Source organism: Rissa tridactyla, chromosome 24 (genome assembly GCF_028500815.1).
Source record: "Rissa tridactyla isolate bRisTri1 chromosome 24, bRisTri1.patW.cur.20221130, whole genome shotgun sequence".
NCBI classification, from domain to species: domain Eukaryota; kingdom Metazoa; phylum Chordata; class Aves; order Charadriiformes; family Laridae; genus Rissa; species Rissa tridactyla.
Genome location: NC_071489.1, coordinates 1,454,231 through 1,475,241, shown reverse-complemented (window position 1 = coordinate 1,475,241; position 21,011 = coordinate 1,454,231). Strand labels below are relative to the sequence as shown.

The 21,011-nt window shown below is 57.1% G+C and overlaps 2 protein-coding genes across 2 annotated transcripts; one reads left to right on the top strand and one right to left on the bottom strand.

The window, feature by feature from the left end:
* Positions 1 to 323: 323 nt before the first annotated feature.
* GALNT6 (polypeptide N-acetylgalactosaminyltransferase 6) lies at positions 324 to 13,076 on the bottom strand. The gene is made up of 11 exons (XM_054183191.1): positions 12,943 to 13,076; positions 6,596 to 7,188; positions 5,576 to 5,748; positions 4,400 to 4,549; positions 4,072 to 4,306; positions 2,671 to 2,788; positions 2,366 to 2,566; positions 1,762 to 1,893; positions 894 to 995; positions 618 to 770; positions 324 to 457 (listed from the first exon to the last, which is right to left on the bottom strand). The coding sequence occupies exons 2-11, from the start codon at positions 7,081 to 7,083 to the stop codon at positions 344 to 346; spliced, it is 1,866 nt and encodes a 621-aa protein (XP_054039166.1). The 5' UTR covers positions 7,084 to 7,188; positions 12,943 to 13,076; the 3' UTR covers positions 324 to 343.
* Positions 11,987 to 20,123, top strand: LOC128901293 (uncharacterized). The gene is made up of 4 exons (XM_054183192.1): positions 11,987 to 12,298; positions 13,943 to 14,065; positions 15,033 to 15,565; positions 16,638 to 20,123. The coding sequence occupies exons 1-4, from the start codon at positions 12,250 to 12,252 to the stop codon at positions 16,800 to 16,802; spliced, it is 870 nt and encodes a 289-aa protein (XP_054039167.1). The 5' UTR covers positions 11,987 to 12,249; the 3' UTR covers positions 16,803 to 20,123.
* The last annotated feature ends 888 nt before the right edge of the window (positions 20,124 to 21,011 follow it).

The window sequence follows — 21,011 nt, the reverse complement described above, 5'->3', positions numbered from 1 at the left end:
TGGTTGGAGCTTACCACCCAGCTTTCGTGTGTGGGGTGGTGCAGCTGCGGTTTTCAGTGCCCGATATGAATTTAGAGTCTCTGGTTGGAGCTGGGGGTGGGGGAAGGATGAGCCGCAGCCGGGTCCCGAAGAGCATCCTTGGGCTGAGCTTGGCTTCCCTGCTCCAAAGGCACGGGACTGAGTTCAAGGCAACCGTGAAATGCAGCATATTTAAGGCTTCTGCTTCTTAAATTAAAAAAAAAAAAAAAGGAAGTGTTTTTCTTTTTTTTTTTTTTTTTTTTTGGATTCTGGTTTCCTGAGCGTGATTGGGGATGGCCGGGGGGCTCGGGTGCTGCTCCCCCCGCTAGGTGAAGGACCAGAGCTGGTGGGGGTCTGCTGGGTTGCAGGGAACCATTGCCGGGTGCTTCGCTCGTGCTGTCAGGCACATACCGGAGGCTGGGTTTCTAATCAGCCGGTCCTGCCGAAAAACAAAGGTGGCACCAGCTCAGCGATGCCAGCGGGAGGAGGAGGAAAGGATGTGACTGAGGGGAAGCAGCTGAGAAGCATCATCATGGTGTGGGGGGGACGATGCCACCATGCCCTTGGGTGACTCCCAGGGTGGAGACGCATCTCCTCACCTGCGCCAGGTCCCACTCCTCGTTGGCCGGCACCCTCCCAGGCTTCCCCCGGTACTGGCAGTTGCCCAGTTCAGCCGAGCCTGAGCCTGCCTGCAGGCAGAGCTCCTTCCCGATGTTGTGCCGCAGCTCCCGCTGGCTTGTGTACTCAAAATACTGGGGGGTGGGGGCAAGAGCAGAGAGCGGCTGTCAGGCTGCTGTGCCCCGAGAAAGCCACCCCCGGGGGAAAACCGGGAGTTCTGCAGGAGGGGGAGCTGCTGGGGGTTGATGGGTGCCCACCTGGTTCCCCCCCATCCCGTGGCAGGGGTACATGATGAGCGGTTTTCCACCATGGTTGTTCTCACCAACGTCCAGGCAGCTCTTGGTGCCCTCGTTTTTTATCTGCAACGGGGGGAGAAATGAGCGTGGGGGTTAATTGGGCTCCAAGGGCCTGGGGTAGGGATCCGCCTTGTGTTTGGGCTTTGTGGGGCACTTAATTATCGCTGTACAAACATAATCCCGGTACTAGGAGCTGTGTCCGGGTCCCCTTGTCCTCTTCAGGAGGCGAGGAACGCCCGTGCCAACGCCTCCGTCCCACTGAGTCAAAGGTGAGAGCTGCCGGGGACACGGTTTCAGGAAACGAAGGTGAATTAAAACCCGGCTGGGTGCCAGCGCCTGGCCCTTGCTGCATCCAGCAGCTGCTTCCACCTCGCCCTGGCTGAGGAGGGTTGGACTTGGACCCCCAAAATGCAGCTCAGAGGAAGAGGGCTATTTTTATTTTTTTTGGCAGCCCCATCCTGAGGGATGGAGCCGGTGCTCCATGTCCTGCCCGTCCCCAGCTTGGTTTTTCAAGCGCGCCCTGTGCACGCCAACGTCGGCATGGGGCTCCTGGAAGCTTTCAGCTTTTTCGCCCGATTTCACCCAGTGCCACGTCCCCACGGGTCCCCCACCCCGCAACTCGCCCCAAACCAGCTCTGCCGGATTCCAGCTCTTTCGCTGTCAGGCAGAGCCCCAACCGGCCCTGCCAGCTGGTGACGGACGTGGCTGCACCAAAACCCTCCTCCAGCACGAAGGTTTAAATGCAAAAACCCCAAACCCAGCCTTTTGGGGACTTCACTGCTGTGGCTATTTCTAGCCAAAGACTGAGCCCAGGCACCCCGGTACTTACCGCTCCGTAAAAGGTTGGTGTCAGGTCAGGGACGAACATCTCCGGGTAGACGGTCTGGAGGTACCAGGTGAAGTTCTTGCAGTGGAGCCGCTCCCTCAGCTTGCGCCGGTCTGTAATGTCACCATACGTCTTCTATCGACAAAGTCACGTGAGAAAATTAAACTAACCTCCGAAGCCAGCAAGGAAAAAACAGAAAAACCCCTCCCAAGCCCCGGCTCAGAGCTGAGGGGTCCCTCTTGGCTTTGTCATCATCTGTCACCAGGACCCAGACCGGTGGTGGGGTCTTCCAAGACATTCCTGGTCCCTGGCAGGTACCCTCAGCCTCCGGCCGCTCACCGAGAGGGCTGGGACACTTTGGCATCAAGCTTTTGGTGTATAAAAAAAAAATAATAAATTTAAAAATTAAAAAAAAATAAATTATGTTTTTTCTACAAGAAAACATTATGGCCAAATAGAAAAAAAGGGCTTTTTGGCTACATCTTTCCGCCTGCATCTGCTTTCCCACCTCCAGGCTGAGCCCACCTCCTCCCTCTGCTTGGGCTTTTGCTCCCAGCGGGATCAGCTCCGCCCGGGAGAGCCAGGAGCCCGCTGGCGTGGACAGTACCTCTCTGGCCATCTGCGCAGCTTGCTGGTTCCTCCGGTAGAAGATCTCCTTGTAGTCGTCCATCCAGACCTCAGCCAGGCGGACTTGGTTCCTGGAGATGACCTGGGTGCCCTTGGGGAAGGTGTGGGGGCTCTTGGAGCGGAAGACGTGACCCACCACGGAGCAAGGGATGATCTCGACTTGTCCCCCGCACTGCCAGACCTACAGGGAGGCAACGCCTGAGACATGGGGGGTCCAACCCCCCCCTCGTGCCCCCCAACAAAGAGCATCCCTGAAGATGCCCTTTGAAGAAGACCCAGCCTTACCCTGAAGGACATCTCCACGTTCTCACCCCCCCAGATCTCCATCTGATCGTCGTAGGAGCCGATGTGCTCGAAGTAGGACCTGGAGATGGCAAAGAGGCCACCGGCGAAGGTCGGGGACCTACGGGGGAGGGAGAAAGGAGACAAAAGTAGGGTTAAAATAAAAATAGAAAAGCGGAAGTCGTGAGTTTTGGGGACATCGTGGCACTCACGGTGGGTGTGAGCTCTCGGCAGCTGTGTCCCCCCCATCTCCCTGCCCCATCCAGCTGTGCCCCAGGTGTGGTGGCTTTGGCAGAGGGGCCGAAGGGCGGCCAGGAGGGGACGGAGGCGGCGGTGGCAGCATGACACCGAGGGGCCTCGCCACCGCTCTCACCTCAAAGCAAAAGGGGGATATTGTTACCAAAAACCTGTCGCCAAAAAGAAGGGGGGGAGATTAGAGCGCAGCAGCCGGCGCCCCATTCACTCCTCCGGCTTCTCTAATCTTTTCCATCTGATCTTTAGAACAGGCTGGAACAGAAACTTGCTTTTATTCAGGAAAAATCAAAAATAAAAAAAAGGATACTCTGAGCTGCTGCGTTCCTGCCGAGCGGAGATGAGACGCTGCCAGGAGCCAAACCGGTGGCTCGTGGTAAAAGGGACCTTTATTGGGACGGGGACGTCTCCCGGGTGACCTCCGCACAAAGCCAGCCCGGCGGCCCGCCAGGGACGGGATGCGGACGGGGCCAGGCAGGGTGTCCGGTATCTCCCGGTGGGAGCACCCAGCTTATTGTGGGGCACCGACGGAGAAGTACAGGGGGAAAAAACATTCAGGGTTTCTCTGCAGGCAAAATAGGGGGTAAAATAGGGGGTTTGGTACAGTCCAATCCGCAGGTGACATCTTCTTGCTGCTGTGCCAGTGCTGGTGCCCACCCTGTGCCCAGGTAGGTGGGTATCCAGGAGTGAGAAGATGCAAGACAGCAATTAAATCCTTAATAAAAGACTTTGCACGAGCAGAGAGATGGCTGGAGGTGACTCAAAGGTGGTTTTGCGAGAGGTTTGTGTTCACCAAACCCCAGTGGGGGTTTCTTCTCTCTGACCGGGGCTGGGCATCCTCTCCTGGGTACAAACCACCCGAGATCCCTCAAGCCAAGCTCCACTGGGAAGGGACAACATCACCCACCCGGAGGCACCAAAACAAACAGGAAAAAAACCAATTTGTTGGAAAAAGGAGCAAAAATAACTGGAGTGAGGGGCAGTTTCCTGGCACAGGGCACCCAGCTCTTTGCCACTCCTGGCAGTCCCTCCAGAAGCACGCTCAGCCCGTTCGTTTTGCAGCCTTTGGGTCTGGACACAGCGTTCCCAGGGCTCATCCAGCCTTTGTTCCCATCACACCAGTTTCGAAGGGGATATAAATCGATGGCTTACTTGATGGGGAAGGTCTCATCCTTTCTCTGCTGCCTCTCCTGGGGCGGGACGATCTCCCAGCCAAAAGTCAGGCTCCAGTCGAAGTTGCCCCGGCTGTGCTGTTTGCCGTTCTGGATGGGCTTGGAGAACTCGAAGGTGTTGAGATCGATGGTGGCAATGTCAGGGCTTACAACGGCCGTGGGCTCTTCGGCAATGCGGGATAAGAGGGGCTCCAGCCAGCCGTGGAAACACTCGCCTGGGACATTGGGGAGGGTTTGGCCGTTGAACGGGGACGACTTCACCCCCCTCACCAGCTCCCTGGGGACCCTGGGAGGTGGTGGGTACTCACAGTGGGCATCCAGGAAGGTGAGGACCTCCCCACTGGCCACGCTGGCCCCCAGCAGCCGTGCTGTGATCAGCCCTTTCCGCTCCTTCTGCCGCACGACGCGCACGATCTGGAGCTGCTCCACGTAACGATCCAGCTCATCCTTCAGGTAGTCTGGGGAGGGGGGGAAAGAAGAACTGGCTCCGTCAGAGGGGGGAGATGACGGTCCCTGCACCCCACCAGCCCACCCTGCTGCCCCCATCCCACCCCATTCCATCACCTGCTGCTCACACCCCGCACCCGGGTTCAGATCCGGGGACACGCAGAGTCTCCTTTCCCCAAAATCCAAAAATAGTTTTGGCTGAAGAAAGTGGGTTTTGCAAAGGAGCTGGTCTAATCCCCCACCAAAGAGGGATTAGAGCAACAACGGGGCGAGAAATTCTCATGCCCTGTGGCTAAAGCGTCACCAGGACCGGGCTGCCACCGCGGGAAGAGAGAGCAGACAAGGTGTCACCCTGGGAAATGGGGATTTCTCTCCTTCCTCGGCAGATGCAGCCAAGCCAAAAGCTGGGAATGGCCCAGCGAGAGCTGGGATGTCCAGAGACCCGTCCTGAGGAGGGACCCTACGTCTCACCAGCATCTCACCCGTGTCCCCACCACAGCGGGAGCCAAGCTCACGGGTGATAACGCCCTGCACCGCCCCGCGGTCTCTGCTCCTTGGGAGCCCGTGCAGACACCGTGGGCGGAAAGGGAGTGTTTATCTCTGGGGCGAGGACAAAGTCCGCTCCCCTCCAGCGCCCCGACGCTGAACCACATCGTTAACTTGCTCTGGGTGTAGCTAATGAGGATTGCAGCCTGGCAGGCACACCGGCCGGCAGATGAGGCATTTGCAGGATGCTGGAGGAGCGCCCGGTTTTTCTCCAGGGCTGGGTTAACGGCAGCGCTGGAGAAGGGAAAATCCCCAAGGGTGCTCTGGGGCGTATGCGAAGCAACGTGGAAGAGTTGTTGGATGCATCCCGGGAGAGCTGGCATGAGCCGCTTCTCCTCCGAGTGGTTCGGAACCGCTGCTCCCAGGAATGGAAAGACGCTTGGCATCTCCCCGCATCCCTCCGGCTCCTGCATCCCTCCGGCTCCCGCATCCCTGCCACAGGTCCTGCATTCCACCACAGCTCCCACATCCCTGCCACGGCTCCCACCCACCGTCGGTGCTGGCGTCGTCCACCAAGATGATCTCCTTGAGCAGGAGGGCCGGGGAGGCGTGCAGGACGCTGTACACCGTCCGCAGCAGCGTGGACCAAGCTTCGTTATGAAAGACGATGACGACGCTGGTGGTGGGCAGGGGGGGGCACCGCTTGAATTTCTGGTCGATGCACCTCCAAGAGAGAAAAGCAGCGGTCTAAGCAAGACAGGGACGGGGGCCACGGCAGAAACACCCCTCGTGCCCCTCAAACCCCACGGCAGCAGGGCGGCTCCTGGCCCCGGCGGCTCTCAGCTCGTCACCGCTTTGATTTCAATGGATTTCTACCTCTCCCCCCGCCGCCAGTCGAGTGAATCCCATTCCTGCCGCCCGCCTGGCCCCCATGTCCCCCCCATTGTCACCGCTACACCTGCTAAGCACGGATAATCGCCTGCCGGCGGGGGGGCAGGGGGGCCGCTTTGCATGCCAGGGCTGAGTTTCTACCTCCTATTCAAGCCTTTTTTTTCCCCAGCCCAAAATCCCCAGCCCACCCCCCCGAGCAGACAGGGGTCGGGGGGGGGCATGCTTTAATCTGGCAGCCCATGGCTGGCGGGCAGGCGAGGAAATCTCTCCAGTTTATGCTGCTTTTCTCGCTCCCCCCCCGGCCCTGACCCCAGCGGGATCTGAGGCTGTTCCACTCGGCTAAGAAAAGAAAAAGTCCGATTACTGGAGCCGGCTGAAATAAAAGAGGGAGAGGAGGGAAAGGGGGGGGGAAGATGCCGGAGCCACCCAGCTGTGAGCAGGTACACAGAGACACAAAGAGCCGCCGCTGGCTTTTGCCCATTGCTGTTAAAAACCAACCCCAAGAGGACAAAAATTATGGAAAAAATAATAATAAATATAGGTATTTTTTCAGCCCTCGCTCTGTTTGATCCTCTGCCACGCTCGGTGACATCCCGCTCCTGATCTGCTTTTATGTCCCCTTAAACTTGCCCCCTCCCGGGAGCCAATGGACCCCCACGGCTCCGGGGGAGGGCTCTTACTCCGGCGGGCGGCTGTCGGGTCCCAGCGCTCGCTGGAGGGAGATGCGGTCGCTGGCGAAGGCGTTGAAGCAATGCTTCTCGTAACCTCGCTCCTTCTCCTTCGTCTCCTCTGGCGTCCAGCGATCCTTTTTGAAGGCTTTGCCATCGGCTCCGGGGCTGGCGGGGTCTTGGGGGGGTCTCTCCATCAGCGGCCGAAGCTCTGCAGCCGTGTAGACGCCGGGGGGGCAGGAGCGGGCGCTGGGCAGAGGTTCCTCCTGCCGAACCGGAGCCCCGATCTGCAGCTTCGGCATCGAGTCTCGGATGTTGTTGACGGCGCCCAGCATCAGGTCCAGGACTTGGTCCTTCCCCTGGACGATGTTTTTCAGCCAGGGCTCCTCGCTCGGGTCCTTGTTCCCCACATCCTTCTGCAGGATGAAGAGGAAGATGACGAAGACGGCGCCTGCCAAAGCCACCTTCAAGGGGCTGTAACGTCTCCGGAAGAGCCTCATTTTATTTTTTCGTGTGGTTTCCGGAGGGTCCTCCCTGCGGCGACGGGTGTTTCAGGGCCGTGGGGTCTCAGGGTGCTTCATGATGCTCTGGCTCCGCTCTGCTAGCTGGGGGAGAAGGAGAAACACCCGCAGGTTAATTCACAGACTGGATGCACTTTGGGTGCATCCCCTTGATGTTACTATTAATTATATATTAATACAAAGTTCATTCCCTGCTACGCAGCAGGTGAGACCCCTGCAATCCCCTCCAGCCCGCAAACCCACACTGAAAATAAAACATCAGGAAAAAGAAAGTGAGGTTTGAAAGTTGCCGTGAGATGTCCTGGATCTGGCCATCACGAGCGTGGGACGTCCCCAGCAGTTCCTCCTGCGACCGAGCCGGCTGCGGCATCCCCCCCCCCCCCGCCACTTCCCCACGCACGCCGGGACCACCAGAACGAAGCTAAAATTTGCTGAAATATTTGTGGCTGCATGGAAAAAAGCCTTTCCCTGGGTATTTTCCCTGCCTGCAGCGTCGCTGGGAAGGAAACAAGACCCCGCAGGGCTGCGGTTTTGGCTGAAGATTCGGTGTGCGGTGCCCTGCCTGGCGCAGTGGCCACCGAGAGCTCAGCCCTGGCTACAAAGTCTCCGCTGCGACCCGGCGAAAGCACCGTGACCGGCTGAGCTTTCCCACCACCAGCAAACCTCCCGTGGCTGCTCTTTGTGAGCCGCTGCCGCCGGAGCATGGAGAAGCTCCGCGGGAGCCATTCACTGGCATCTCCTCCTCCTCCTCCGCTTCGGGGTCCCCCCCTCCTCCTTTATTTCTTTTTTTGTTTTTTTCTTTTTTCCCTTTTCTTTTTATCGCCTTGGAAATGGTGCGGCCCCGGAGCGGAGCAGGGCACCTGCCAGCAACTTCAAGGGCGAGGGAGCTTCGGCTGGTGAAGGAGGAAGGACGAGGCGGTCCCCGGGGTCACCGCCTTCAGCGCTGTGGGGATCAAAGCCGTGGCCGGACCACGCTTCACTGCCAAGGGCGACCGTTCCCGAGTCACGGCAGGACCGAGCGGCACCAGCTCCACGGGGAAGGGCAGGGGGAAAAAAAGCAGAATTAAGGAAAAAAAAAAAAAATCCACCTCAATTTCTGCTTGTATCTGAGCAAAGATGCTCCCACTTGCGCTGCTGAGACCTGCTGCTTTCATTGCACGGTGCAAGCCGCTGTCGTGCAAGGAGTCAAGCGGTGAAGAGCAGTCCCTTTTTGGGGAGGAAAACCCTGTTTCCACTATCTCTACATCTCTCTGAGAGTCTTCTTCCTGCCACATCGCTGTGACTAACGCAACCACGTAATGAAGCACGCTCGTTAGCTGTGCGATGCTATAAACCCCAGGGCGGCACTTGGGCAAGGGTTCGTGCACAACGGCGCATGCCAGCTCCCGAGGGGCCTCCAACCCCAACCTCCCCCCCCAGGCCCTTCCCAAAAAACCCCCAAAACCAAAATACCGCCCCCCCCCCCCCCAAATACTCTAGTAAGTGTGGGGGTGGATTTTGCAACGAGCTCCTTGTACTCTCTGCCCCCAGTCCAGGGGCCGATGCTGCTCCAGCCCATCCAGCCCATCCCAAAAATCCCATGTGGGGATGGCGCTCACCCTCCTCCCGGGAAAACCAGCCCCAAAATTACCCGGGGGAGCCCGTAGGGTTCAAAAAAGGGGAAAAAGGGGGTTTTGGTGGGAATTTGGTGGCGTCTGGAGCATTCTCTGCGGCGTGGGAGGAAGGAATTGCGGGAAGAGGGGGAAATCGAGAGAGAGTTCCCCAGCAGACGGGGCAAAAAAAAGGGGGAAAATCAGTCAAATCAAATAAAATCAAATCAATGCTGACATGACGCTGGGAGCAAACAGAGTGGCTGCCATCAACGTGGCCATGCGCTCCACGTGGCAGCGAGCCCGTGGCCACCACCGCGACGTCAGAAGCCGTCGGGATTGCAGAAAGCCAAGGGCGGGAAGCAGGGGGCAATCCTGGACACCCCCCCAACCCCACCACCGGCAGTGAGCGGGGCAAAGCTGGGTCCGGTACCAGTGGTGCCAGGAAACAGTTGGTGCTGCTGGTGGGATTCAGCTCCTCGCGCCGGAGGATCGCGGCATGGCGCTGGTTTTAGGAACCGGTGATGCTGGGGGGTGCGAGGGGAAGGTGGGGGGGTCCCATGGGGTTCCCACCATCGAGGTGCTGGACTCTCCCCGGTTGGGATGAGTCTTCAGGGTCCCGGACCCGCTCCCGGTGATGGGGGGCCCGGACCCCCGGAGACGGGCTGGGGGGCAGCTCTGCCCTGCCGGGGGTGGGAGCTGGGATGCGCCGTGGGGGTGGGAGGGGGCCGGATCCTGCTCTCCGCGGTGCATGGAGCCATGCAGACCCGTGGGGGGGTCCAGCTCGGGCCCCCCTTCCCCGGGGGGCTCCATCCCGGGACCCCAGACCCTTCCAGAGGGCTCCACACCGGACACCCTGGCCCCTTCCCTGGGGGAGCTCCGCACCGGGACCCCCCAGCTCCCCTTTCCCACGGGAGGGGGGTTGTTCCACACCGGGACCGCCCGGACCCGCTTGCCCGGGGCGGGAACTCCGCACTGGGACCCCCCGGACCCTTTGCCCCGGGGGGGATGCTCCGCACCGGGACCCCCCAGCTCCGCCTTCCCACGGGGCGGGGGCTCCGCACCGGGAACCCCAGGACCAGACCCCCGTCCCCCGGGGTAGGGGAGGAAGCTCCGCACCGGCACCCCCCGCCTCTTTCCCGGAGGGGGCTCCGCACCGGCACCTGCACCCTCAAACCGGGCTCCGCACCGGGGTCCCCCGGCTTCCCCTACCCTTGAGGCGGAGGCTCCGGACCAGCCCCTTTCCCCAGTGCGCACGGGCACGCCCGGTGCACGGGGACGGGGACGGGGACGGAACCGGGACCCCCTTCACTCCCCCTACCCCGTCCCCGTCCCCGCTCACCCGGTTCGGCGGCGGCGGCGGCGCGCGCGGGCCGCAGGTGCGGTCTCGGCGGGGCGGGGCGGGGCGGGGCGGGGCGGGGCGGAGCGGGCGCGCGCGGGCGGGGCGGGGCCACCGCTGCCACCTGCCGCCGCCCCGGGGTACAGGTGCACGAGGTGGGGGGGGGACGGTGTCGCGGCGCGGTCCTAGCGCCGACCCCCGGCCGAACCACGCCGCGGTCCTAGCGCCGCCCGACGGACCCGCGACGGCCTCACGGCGGGGGGCGACGGCGGCCTGAGAGCGGGGTACCGACGGGGACGGGGGTCTGTGGGGGCCGTGGGCACGGGGGGTGCCGTGAGTGGGAGCGGCCCATAGGCCTGACACCTGGGGCGCAGGGGGTGCCGGGGTCATAGGGGCCTGGCACTGGGGTGCTGCGAGCCACAGGGGCCTATAGAAGCCACAAGGGCCACAGGGGCCTGGCACTGGGGTGCTGCGAGCCACAGGGGCCTATAGAAGCCACAAGGACCACAGGGGCCTGGCACTGGGGGTGCCGGGAGCCACGGGGACCTATAGAAGCCACAAGGGCCACAGGGGCCTGGCACTTGGGGTGCCGCGAGCCACAGGGGCCTATAGAAGCCACAAGGGCCACAGGGGCCTGGCACTGGGGGTGCCTGAGCCACAGGGACCTATAGAAGCCACAAGGGCCACAGGGGCCTGGCACTGGGGGTGCCGTGAGCCACAGGGGCCTATAGAAGCCACAAGGGCCACAGGGGCCTGGCACTTGGGGTGCCGCGAGCCACAGGGGCCTATAGAAGCCACAAGGGCCACAGGGGTCTGGCACTGGGGGTGCCGCGAGCCACAGGGGCCTATAGAGGCCATAGGGGCCTGCCCCCAGGTGTGCTGGGGGTCAGTAAAGGCCTGGCAGTAGGGGTGCTGCTGGGAGGTATAGGTCCTGTACTGCCCATGGCATGGTGCCCTTCCTACCCAGCCTGCCCCTCAGTTCGTGCCGCGTTTGTTGTTATTATTCTTATATAGTAATTATTCCGCAGGCACTGCGGAGCCTCCTGAGCTTCCTGGCTCTGGGGCAGGGGTTCACCGTGGATGGGAGTTTATTTACCATCGTTTATACCAAGATGCAATCATAATTTTTGTGAGCACACCGGTTCCTATAAATAGACTGTCAACATGGGAACTTGCTAATTATTCCCATCCCTCTGTGTCATCCCTTATTAGCCACGATCTTCCCATTGACCTGCTGATTGCACCAGCTGCTGCTCTCCACCGGTGCCCCGAGCCCAAGCTTGGGGACAGGGCCATGACACCCCCGGTGTGCGATGCAGCGGCAGCCCCAAAGGATGAGCCCCCCGCTCCCAGCACCCCGTTTCCTGCCTCCTCAAGGCCCGTCCTTAACACTAGATGGTGGTATCTTCATGAAGCTTCTGCCTGAGGATCAGCAGCTGCTAGGCACCGTACAAAAACTCCCTGGAAAAGCCAGGTGAGATATTGGTGGTGTGAAAGAGCCGCCCAAAGCCGCTTCAGGGACTATGTGACAGCTACAAGCCCTTCGGCAGGGGATTCCTGCGCTTGTAAGGAAGGGCATGAGCAGTCCCCAAGCCTCCTGTGCACCCCAGGAGAGGCTGTTGTTGAGACATGTAGGAGGGTGATGGGGAAAACCCCAGCGGCTTCTCCGGGATCCCGGAGGGATGAGCCCTGGGCAGGTTTTAATCACCCAGCTGAGGATTTAGCCTTGTCTCCTGTGCTGTACAGAGGATTTGGGGGATTTGACCTGCGGCAGAGTGAGTATTAATTTGGATTATTGGGATATTAGCTTGAATATTAGCTCCCTTACAGGGGATAAGTGAGGCAGGACTCCAGGGCACCGCAGACGCACAAATACCCAGCAGCCTCCACGTTATAGCACTAACGAGTCACTAGAGAAAGGTGGGGGGAAACTGAGTCACTGAAAAGGCACCTGCCTCACCGGGTGCGATGCAGAGAGGAGCCAACACTCACCCGCCATGAGGCCACCCTTGGCCTTCATAATCATCTCCTGTGCTTTTCAGTGCTAAATTTAAACCCTGGGTTTGCGCAGCGGCTGCCTGTAATTCACTGCCGCTTTGTTTCCTGCCTCGCCGTCATGCAGAAGTTTCGCTCTTAGCACACAAACTGCAGGGGAAATTCCCTACCCCCAAGTTTGCTGCTGCTGAACTTTTTTTCAGCTGCAACTCGCTGAGCCCGATGTCGCGCCGCGGCTGCCCAGCCGGGGGAAGGAGGGCCCCCCGCCAGAGTAAGTGGCTTCTGTGGAAGATGGAGCTTTTTTGGCTTCCCAGGGTCCACGCCGGGCCCTGTCGCGGGGGATGGGGTGGGGATGGGCTTTTCACCGCGTCAAGCCAGCCCTGTTCCCTGGCACTGAGGGAGAACGCGGCTGAAGGCAGGTCCTGCCCCTCTGAGTTGCTCGGTGAACCCTGAGCATCCGATTTCCCCAGGATTTTTGTGTTCTGGGATTGCTTCCTTTAATTGCAATTTGTGAAAGGCTTTTCAAGTTATGCAGGAGATTAAAAATCGCCTGGTGCACCGTCCACCTAGTGTCACAAAAGTAATTTGGGGGAAATGAAGAAGCAGTTAACTACTGAAAAAAACAGCAGGGATCGTACAAAATCGATACAGGCTTGCTTGGGTATGACAGCTCCAAATCACACTCTTCTTAATAATTAATTGGCATAGCTATATATAACTCTCAGACAAAATATATCCTCTTAACCTTTAATTTGATATGTTAGCTCTGGAGTTAGCTGCTTTGGAGGGTGCAAAATGTTTATCCTTGGCTTTTAAGAAAAATTTTAAGAATTTTTCAACCAAACAGCTGAAAACATGATGCAGTCACAGTGGTGTGAGAAGCGCCGAAATACCTGCACTGGAAGTGAACCTTACCATTTTGTCTGCAGTTTTCCTTGCGCCGGGTGCGTTTCCTTCGGGCCGGTCGGGATTTCTGCCTTTTCGCCCCTACTGGGGAATCCACATCGCCCCGGGCATCAGAGGAGGCCCCATCAAACCCATCAGCCAAGCCCCTAATTACAGAGCCGGAGCTTAAATTTGCAGCGCTGAGCGGTAGCGAACCTGGAAAATATGACAGGAAGCAAAGCCGATTTGCATATTTATGCTAATCGGGATCGCACGAATCTTTCAAATTAAAATGTACTTTGCAGATGGCTTGCAGATTTGTATCGAGCTTTGGTTTTATTTATTATCTTTCAGACTGGTAATAATTGGTGCAATATGGTAAAACTGGAAAGTCTAATCCACAATACAGCTGTTAAAGCAAGGAGAAATGTGCTGAACACAATGCAGAGAGATTTTTCTTTGTAGTAACAATATTTGGTTAACGCATACTGTGTGGGCATGAGCTACATTTTAATTTGCAGGGTGTTTTGGAGAGCAGAAGGGGCAGCTCGGGGCTGAGCATCTTGAGAAAAGGGAATTGTGCCCCCATGCTTGGGCGCGGTTGCTTGTTAGGATTTGTTGTTGGGAGTTTGCTCTCATGCCACTGCACAAAAAATTAGACCCCTTGGTGCTAAGTGAATGGGAAATGCAACTTTTTCCAGGTAGATTTTTCAATAAACGGGACTTTTTGGTCGGTTGGAGCTGAGCTCGTGGCAGCTGCGGGCTGAGGGGTGGAAAAGCCCAACTTGACTGTTCAGTTAACCCCTGACTTGGACAGAATCACTTCCCTTTTCAGTTTTTTTCTGTGTAAATTGTAAGAGAAGTGGGAGTGCTTCTTTCTTTGCAGTCCCATGGTCATGAGCACGTGGGATCTCAAGGGATCCTGCAGCACCACTGAGCCCAGTCCTCCCCATCCCACCAGCTCGGGGTAACCTCGCCGCCTTTGGGTAACACACAGCTGGTCATTTCCTCTTGCTTTTCTCCTGATCAGGCACGATGGAGATGGAAGAAATATTCCTCCAGCTCTGTGAGGAGGTCGCCAGACTGCAGGATTTGTGCACCAAGCAGGGCCAGCTCCTCCAGAAGCTGACGGCCAGGAAGGGACCCGTCCTCGGTAAGATGCGGGGCCGGGCAGAGTGCATTGAAACTGCAGATCCAGGCTGACAAATGTAATTTGGACCTTTGTCCTGATGCTGGCAAGGAGTTTGCTGGGGAAAGTGGGGCTTATGTGAAGCCGGTTGAAGACAGAAGTGTGCTCTGCAACCCGTGCTGGCTGGCGTGGCTTTTTGGCTTCGCCGTCTCCATCAAATGTGGAGTAATGTGTGCGTGTGTCTGCTTAGAGTCATGTTAAAACCGCCGCAGGTGTGCTGCTGCTTATTCACACCTCTTGCCCCTGGGGAGAGGGGGAAGGAGCGTGGGGCAGATGGTACCCTTTGCCTCGAGCAGTTTTGGGAAGCAGGGGTGGCAGTGCAGCCTCCAAAGCCTGGAAACCACCTGGGGAAATGTTCTCGCCCTCCCCAGCGAGAAATCTCCCTCCTGGTCCCCCAGCTGTGGTCCATGCACTCGTCTGTCCCCCGCAAGCAGTCACATCACTCCCGCAGGGTGTTTTCTGTGGTCAGGAGGGATTGGCTCGGGCAAACGACTGCCATGTGCTGCAAAACCAGCTGCTGGGCCGGCCATCATGCTCCCCACCCCTGCACTCGCCTCCTTTCCCTACAGCTCCGCCGTCTGTGTGTCCTTCCCGGGGCTTGTGCGCAAATAAATGTCTCCAAAGAGGACGCAAACCAAAGCCGTTACTGGAATCAGCCCAGCTTTTGGGGATGCGGTGATGTCTCAACATCTCCTAAGGTAGCTAACACTCCTCTGACTCTCAGCCCTCTCTGGCTGTCCTCACATGCCTTTTCTTCGCTGGTCCAGCCTCCTCGTATTTAGTCGAGCGATGGGGACAGGCGAGCTTTGCCAGCAAGGAGGTAGCGCCCAGTTGTTTCGCAAGCGCAAGAGGAAAGTGAGGCAATGGGAAGGGAAAACACAAACGCTGTTAAGCCCCAGGAATGACTGCTCTGGCTTGCTTTCTTTCAAAGATATCCCTGTGTCGCTGCCGATCCAGTGCACGGAGGATATGGTCACAGAGGAAGGCGAAAGGCCACTGGACAGCCACCAGAAATGCTCTGAGGCCCCAGTATCTGCCACCTCCAACCTGGAGGGCTCTGCTCATCCCCTGGTGCAGCCGCACGCTGCTGGCATGTTGCCTGGCTTCGATGGCAAGTACTCACCAAGCGCCGTGAATGGCAGCGTCTTCGGCGTTGGAACTGGAGGAGCAGCTCTTGCCCTAGCTTTTGGCAGCAACAAGGCGGAGAGGAGCGAGAGGGTGGATATAAACATGTGGCTGAAAACCTGTAGGATGCTTCCAACTGTGAAAGCCCCCAAAGAAGAAGTGAGAGCTTGCTGCAGGCCGCAGGAGTTTGCGGCACCAAACCCAGTTGTCGGGGACTCCTTCCTGACTCTTCTGGACCTTTATGAAGCCCCAGAAGCCCTTCAGAGGGAAGATGATCCCAGGGAAAGCGTTCCGCCTGCTGAGGCTAACGTCCCGGTAGAGATCCGAGGACCCATGAAGGTAAATTGTGAGGCTTGATGGGGAGTTTTTTCTGTGACTTTTGCGTGCTCTTCCTGGCGTAATGGCACGTGTCAGACTTCAGCATCCCCTCCATCAGCCCTGCTGTAGCACTTGGGAAGCTGTGGCAGAGTGGAGGTTTAGAGTTACGTCCTGAAAAGGTCTCTAGGCACCCGATTCTCCGGTTCCCAGGGGAATTAGGTAAATAAAAGCCCCTGGGATCTGGCTGCCAAGCAGCACCTGAGGCATTTTGGAGAAGTCCCTCCCGTGATCCTTTCTGAGGCAATGAGGAACCCTTGAAGCAGCCGATCCAGTCTCGGGGGGAAGAACTGTATCGACCTCCTTTGGATCTGCAAATTGAATGAGCTCTTAAATATTTCCTTTATTCTCTTTGATTTGTGTGCCCTGAAAAGGATGATTTCTAAAGACATCCTAAACTCTGTCCTCCTAGTAGGCCTTCACAATGTGTGTTATGGGTGGGACACCAACGCTGAACTTACCAGCGAGGGTTCCTGTAATGCCAAGCCCATTTCCTTTCATTTCTTCTTCCAAATGAGGCCCTTAAAAATTATTTCACGACTGCCGTGTCTACATATTCATGGGGAAAGCTATTGATTTTCATCCTGGGCTATATTTAGAAGCTAGTTTCTTTTTAAGAAGAAAGAGAAGAAAGAAAGTGGAAGCGGTGTCTGTCTGGTAAAGCCCTAATGTGCCTTATCAGCACTTAAATGATAATGGCACAAAAAGGAAATTACAAATGCGCGGCAGTTTGCTTCTTACAAAAGCACTTTTCTCATGTTCTGGCTTGGATAGTGATTGTAGCTGCTGAGGGATAAGCGATGGGGGGTGCTCAGGTGCCATACGGATCCTCCGGTGGATGTTGGTGAGGATGGGGCGAGGAGGGACTCCAGCCCTTAGCCCAGCCTTTCTGTGGGCACAAAAATGCGGTGTCTGCTTTTGGAGGCTGCGCTTCAGCGTGGCAGATGCCAGGATGGAGGCTGGACACAGCTGGGGGCGTGAAAAGAGGCTGCTTCTGCTGTTCCCACTGACCGCTTTTCCCCTTCGCTCCTCGCAGATGTCCTGGACGCCGGGCTGGATGCTGGAGGACGGTACGCTCGGGCAAGGCGCCGTCCTCGCCTCCGAGGATGCTCAGGCTTGTGACATTTGCCAGGAGATTTTCCCATTGGACGCCGTGGGCCAAGCAGACTATTTAAAGCACGTCTTAGCCCATATGAAGTAGGGCTTGTCTTCATGGTCGGAAATCTGCATATTTGCACCTCAACCAACGTGATGGGCCACCTGAGCTGACCTCTGGACCTTCACGAGATCCTGCCGCTGGCTTTGAGCGGGGCCAGCTCAGGTGGCAGTCCTCTTCCCTGTAATCCAGCATGCTCCCAAACTCGATCCCTGATGCACTGCTTGAGGGGCCAGCTGAAGGCCCTGGGTGTGTTTTGGCTTTTTGAGCTTCGTGGATATCAAAGCAGCTTCTGTCCTGGGGTCTGGGCTTGTGTGGGGCTGAGCAGGGGAGCTGTAACTCAACAGGAAATGGAACTTTATCAAAATTCGCCTTTAACTGAGTAGAAAAGAATTTTCCACAAATAGACAGGGATGTTTGAAAAGTCACATTGGCGTTTTCCAAGAGCATGGAAGGTTGGGTGGGAGAATCGTGAGGTTTTCACGGTCAGTAAACCTGAATTGGCCTTTTGAGAGAGGCTCAATGGCGCGATGACGGGGACTGGATCACACCTTCCGTGTGTGTCCCAGAGGGGCATAACCGAGAGCTCTTCTCACTGCTATTAAAACCTCATCAGCTCCAATTTATGGAATTGAATTGATCCCTCTCCAGGTGGGAGGAGGCTTATCAGCACCCATCGGCACGGGGTCGTCTCTCCTGGCTCAGGTCCCGCTGTGTTTGGAGAGCAGCAGAGCAGAAAGGGGCTCCTGCAGCGCGGGGAGGTGACTGACACGGGTGTTATTGTCCCCAGTTTCTATGAGGTCTCTTGGGGAAAACGTCTTTTGAACGACCGGCTCTGGGAGGCGGTGGGAGGGACGGGGGCATGCGGAGGGTGCAGCTTCTGGTCCCAGAGCTGGGTGAACCTCGCCGGGCTGTGGTTTGCCCTCAAGTAAGGTTTTAATCTCGTCCTGAACAACAGGAGCAAGTAATTGCCTGCGAGGGTGCCATCCACGCAACTAGAATTAAGATTATATTAGTTCACCATCAGCACCGGTAGTTTGACCGTTACGTAGCACTCTCCGCCAGTGGCTGCCTGTGTGTTTTGCAAAGGAATTCACCTGCAGAGGTGGGGAAACTGAGGCACGCAGCATGGATTAGTTCCAAATCCTCAAATAGGCCTTTTTATTTCTTTGGAGAAACCTCATCTCAGGCCTTTGTGTTTTTCGAGTTGCTTCTGAAATGGATTTGGCATCCCATCTTTGAGGCAACTTGCATTGAAACCAACAGCCAGATTCTCCTCTGCTTCCATGGATCGGGGCTAATTGCGATCTCCGGCATCTCATCTTCAGCAGCACAGATAATAGTCATGACTCAAGTCTCTTCCCAGAAATGGAGCCGCGTTTATGAATTTGCTGGGACTGTGGCGGAGCTGATGACAAACATCTGTGCGTCCCCAGGATCTCGTCCTTTCAGACAAGGCGGGGACCGACGTGGACGGGGCAGGCTCCAGGCTGGCAGCGCCGGGCTCCCTGGTTCGCTGGGGCTTCGTGTGGGGAGAAGCCATTTCTCCAAGGACTTTTCCGAGACAAATCCTACGGCTTCTTTCTTTAGAGCCACAGCTTTGAGTTTGGTTCCTCAGTTCACGTGGATATCGGAGCTGTTTTCTGCCCAGGGCAGAATCAGGACCTTTATTTCACTGAAAGTCGAAGGGGGTTTTATCAAGGTCACGGTGCAACTTTCGCACTACCATCTCCTGCTCCAGGTTTCCTCCTGTGGTTTCCTCAAATCAGTTAGCTGGTGGGATGATTTTGGAGTGTTTTGTGCTTTTCTATTGGGCCTGGAAGAAAATATAATTTCCCAGTGTGCCGAGTTCCTGGAAACGCCAGATCTGAAAGCGAACTGGAGCAAGGAGAGACATAAATTTTGGCATAAAATTGTAACAGCCACTCAGAATTTGCCGGAAGGAAGAAAACCAGCCCGGTTCTTTTTACTTTGAGAGCGTGGCCGGTAAATTTAATTTAAAAATCGCAAGCACAGATGGCTTTTCTCAAGAGTCAAAGCAACCGTGGCGCAGCGCTGGTTTCCATGAGCGGCTGCGGCACCGTATTGCCCAAAACGATGTGAAAAATCCCACCGCGTGTGTTTGGGGGTCACCCCTGCCGAAATCTGGGCCCGATGCTCCATCCCTGGTGACTGGGGACAGTCGAGCACCTGAAGTGCAACAAACTTCGCTTTGCAGCTTGGCCTTTCCCAACGCGCTTCTTTATATTTTTAGTTGTCGCGTTGTACGGTGTAATTAGTCACCCCCTTCCCAGCCAGATGGTCCACAATGACACAGGAGCTGCTTTTTTTAATCCAGCACTTTCCACTGGCGTGAAGGCGCCTCTGCTTCCTAAATAACCTTAAATACAGGGTGCTTCTCTTAGCTGCGGAGAGTGGGTGGGATGTTATTGTTTTTGCCCAGGTTCGGCTCCCGGGTGGGTGTCATTTCGGAAAAGGCAGGAGCTGGGCGAGGGCAGTTTCCCGTAAGGAGACATTGGAAAATCAAGACTGGATTAAACCTGCTTCAATTCTTGCTGCTGGGCGTATGCGTCGGGCAAGCACGGGAGCGTGTGCATCCTCCCTTGGCTCTTGTTTTCAAACCAAGGCTTGAAAAAGCTGGAACAGGCAATAACGCTCCTAGAGAGCCCCAAGCCAGCAAAATTAACAGCTGAAAACCAGATTTGGGTGGAAAATGTTCAGTTGTTGAGTTTTCTAATTAAGGACCCTGGATATGGGGAGGGAGAAGGGGCTGCCCGGGTGCTGGGGCGAGTCCTGAGACTGAGTGTCCTGAGCCCGGGTGTCCTGAGAGCGTGCACACACGCGTGCACACGTGCAAGCACACCCCGAACAGGTGTGAACACCCCAAACTCCGACAGCAGACTCTTTCGGGGCCACGTTTTCAGAGGAGCCAAAAGAAACGGGGCAGGAAGGGGAAATTTAATCCCTCCGATGGGAGAGTGATGAAAAATTTACATTTTCTGCAGCAAGAACAATATTTCTCAAAGGAAAAACTCCCTCTGACTACCGTGGTTGTCCCCAATGTCTTGATCGTTCTGGGAATTGTCATCGGAAATAAGGGAAAGGGGGATCATCTCCCCTGCACCTGCAGCAGGAACCCATCTGTGCCACCAGCGAGGATGGGAAATGGCTAATGGCTCTGTTAATTAATAACTGAGCTCTATTTTCATCTCCCATTAATGGAAGAGAAATGTTTCTTGATCCCGTTGCATTCGGACATGAGCTCAAGGAGGCTAAAACTGGAAGATGGAGCAAAGAACGTACATTTTCCAGCAATTCATTGATTTTCAAGTATTGTCACTAAAAGGGTTTTAGCTGACAGCAATATCTTGGGCGGGTGGTTTTTGGGGCGGGGGGGATTTTATGTTTCATTTAAGATTTTTGCCAAAGGCCTTTCTTGGGGAAAAACAGGCAACTGGGGCTAGTGGGGAGGGCTGTGGGGGCGATGGCTGCAGCGGGGCCAGCCTGGCGGCCGGTTCCCCACGTGAAAGATTGAAGGGGGGTTTTGAGCCCAGTTTCTCTTGAAAATATTCAATGGTTTTGGGCTTGTAAAGGAAATAAAATTGTAGCGGCTGAGTCCGTCCGGAGCCCTCAGTCGTTTGGGGCACAGCAGCGTTTCAAGGGTGAAATGCCTCTTGGAGGGGGAAATACCCATTTCCCCCCGACCCTGTTTCTGCCACTTTCCCGCTGGAGCAGCGGGGTCTTTGGGGGAGCAAAGAGCTGGGTTTGCCCCGGGCTGGAGTCGGGGGCGGGGGGGGAGCAGGGCTGGCTGCATCGGGGGGGTGGGTTGGGTGGGAGCGTGCTGGGGGAGGCCAGGAGGGGAGCTGGGGGGGATGCTGTAGGGGGATTAGGGGGACATGCTGGAGGGGAGCTGGGGAGTGCTGCCGGGGGGTGCTGCTGGAGATGTTCTGGAGGGGGTGCTGGAGGGGATCAAGGGGTGCTCCTGGAGGGGGGCAAGCGGGGGTGATGCTCAAGTGGGATCAGAGAGATGATGCTGGAGAGGGATTGGGGGGTGACGCTGGAGGAGAGGGTTTTTGGGGGGAGTGCTGGAGGGGGCTGGGGGGGGCGGATGATTCTGGAGGTGGCCACTAAGATGTTGGTGGGGATTGAGGCGGGGGGATAATTCCCGAGGGGGGCCGCTAAAATGCTGGAGGTGATGGGGGGGTGGGTGATGCTGGAGGGGCCCGGGAGGATGATGCTGCAGGCAGCCGGGGG

Coding starts and splice junctions, on each gene's coding strand:
- LOC128901293 (XM_054183192.1), top strand. CDS start 12,250: ATGTCGCGCCGCGGCTGCCCAGCCGGGGGAAGGAGGGCCCCCCGCCAG. Junction 12,299..13,942: donor AAGGAGGGCCCCCCGCCAGA/GTAAGTGGCTTC, acceptor TCTCCTGATCAG/GCACGATGGAGATGGAAGAA. Junction 14,066..15,032: donor CAGGAAGGGACCCGTCCTCG/GTAAGATGCGGG, acceptor TTTCTTTCAAAG/ATATCCCTGTGTCGCTGCCG.
- GALNT6 (XM_054183191.1), bottom strand. CDS start 7,083: ATGAGGCTCTTCCGGAGACGTTACAGCCCCTTGAAGGTGGCTTTGGCA. Junction 4,550..5,575: donor GGACGACGCCAGCACCGACG/GTGGGTGGGAGC, acceptor CCCCCTCCCCAG/ACTACCTGAAGGATGAGCTG. Junction 2,567..2,670: donor ACGTGGAGATGTCCTTCAGG/GTAAGGCTGGGT, acceptor GCCTCCCTGTAG/GTCTGGCAGTGCGGGGGACA.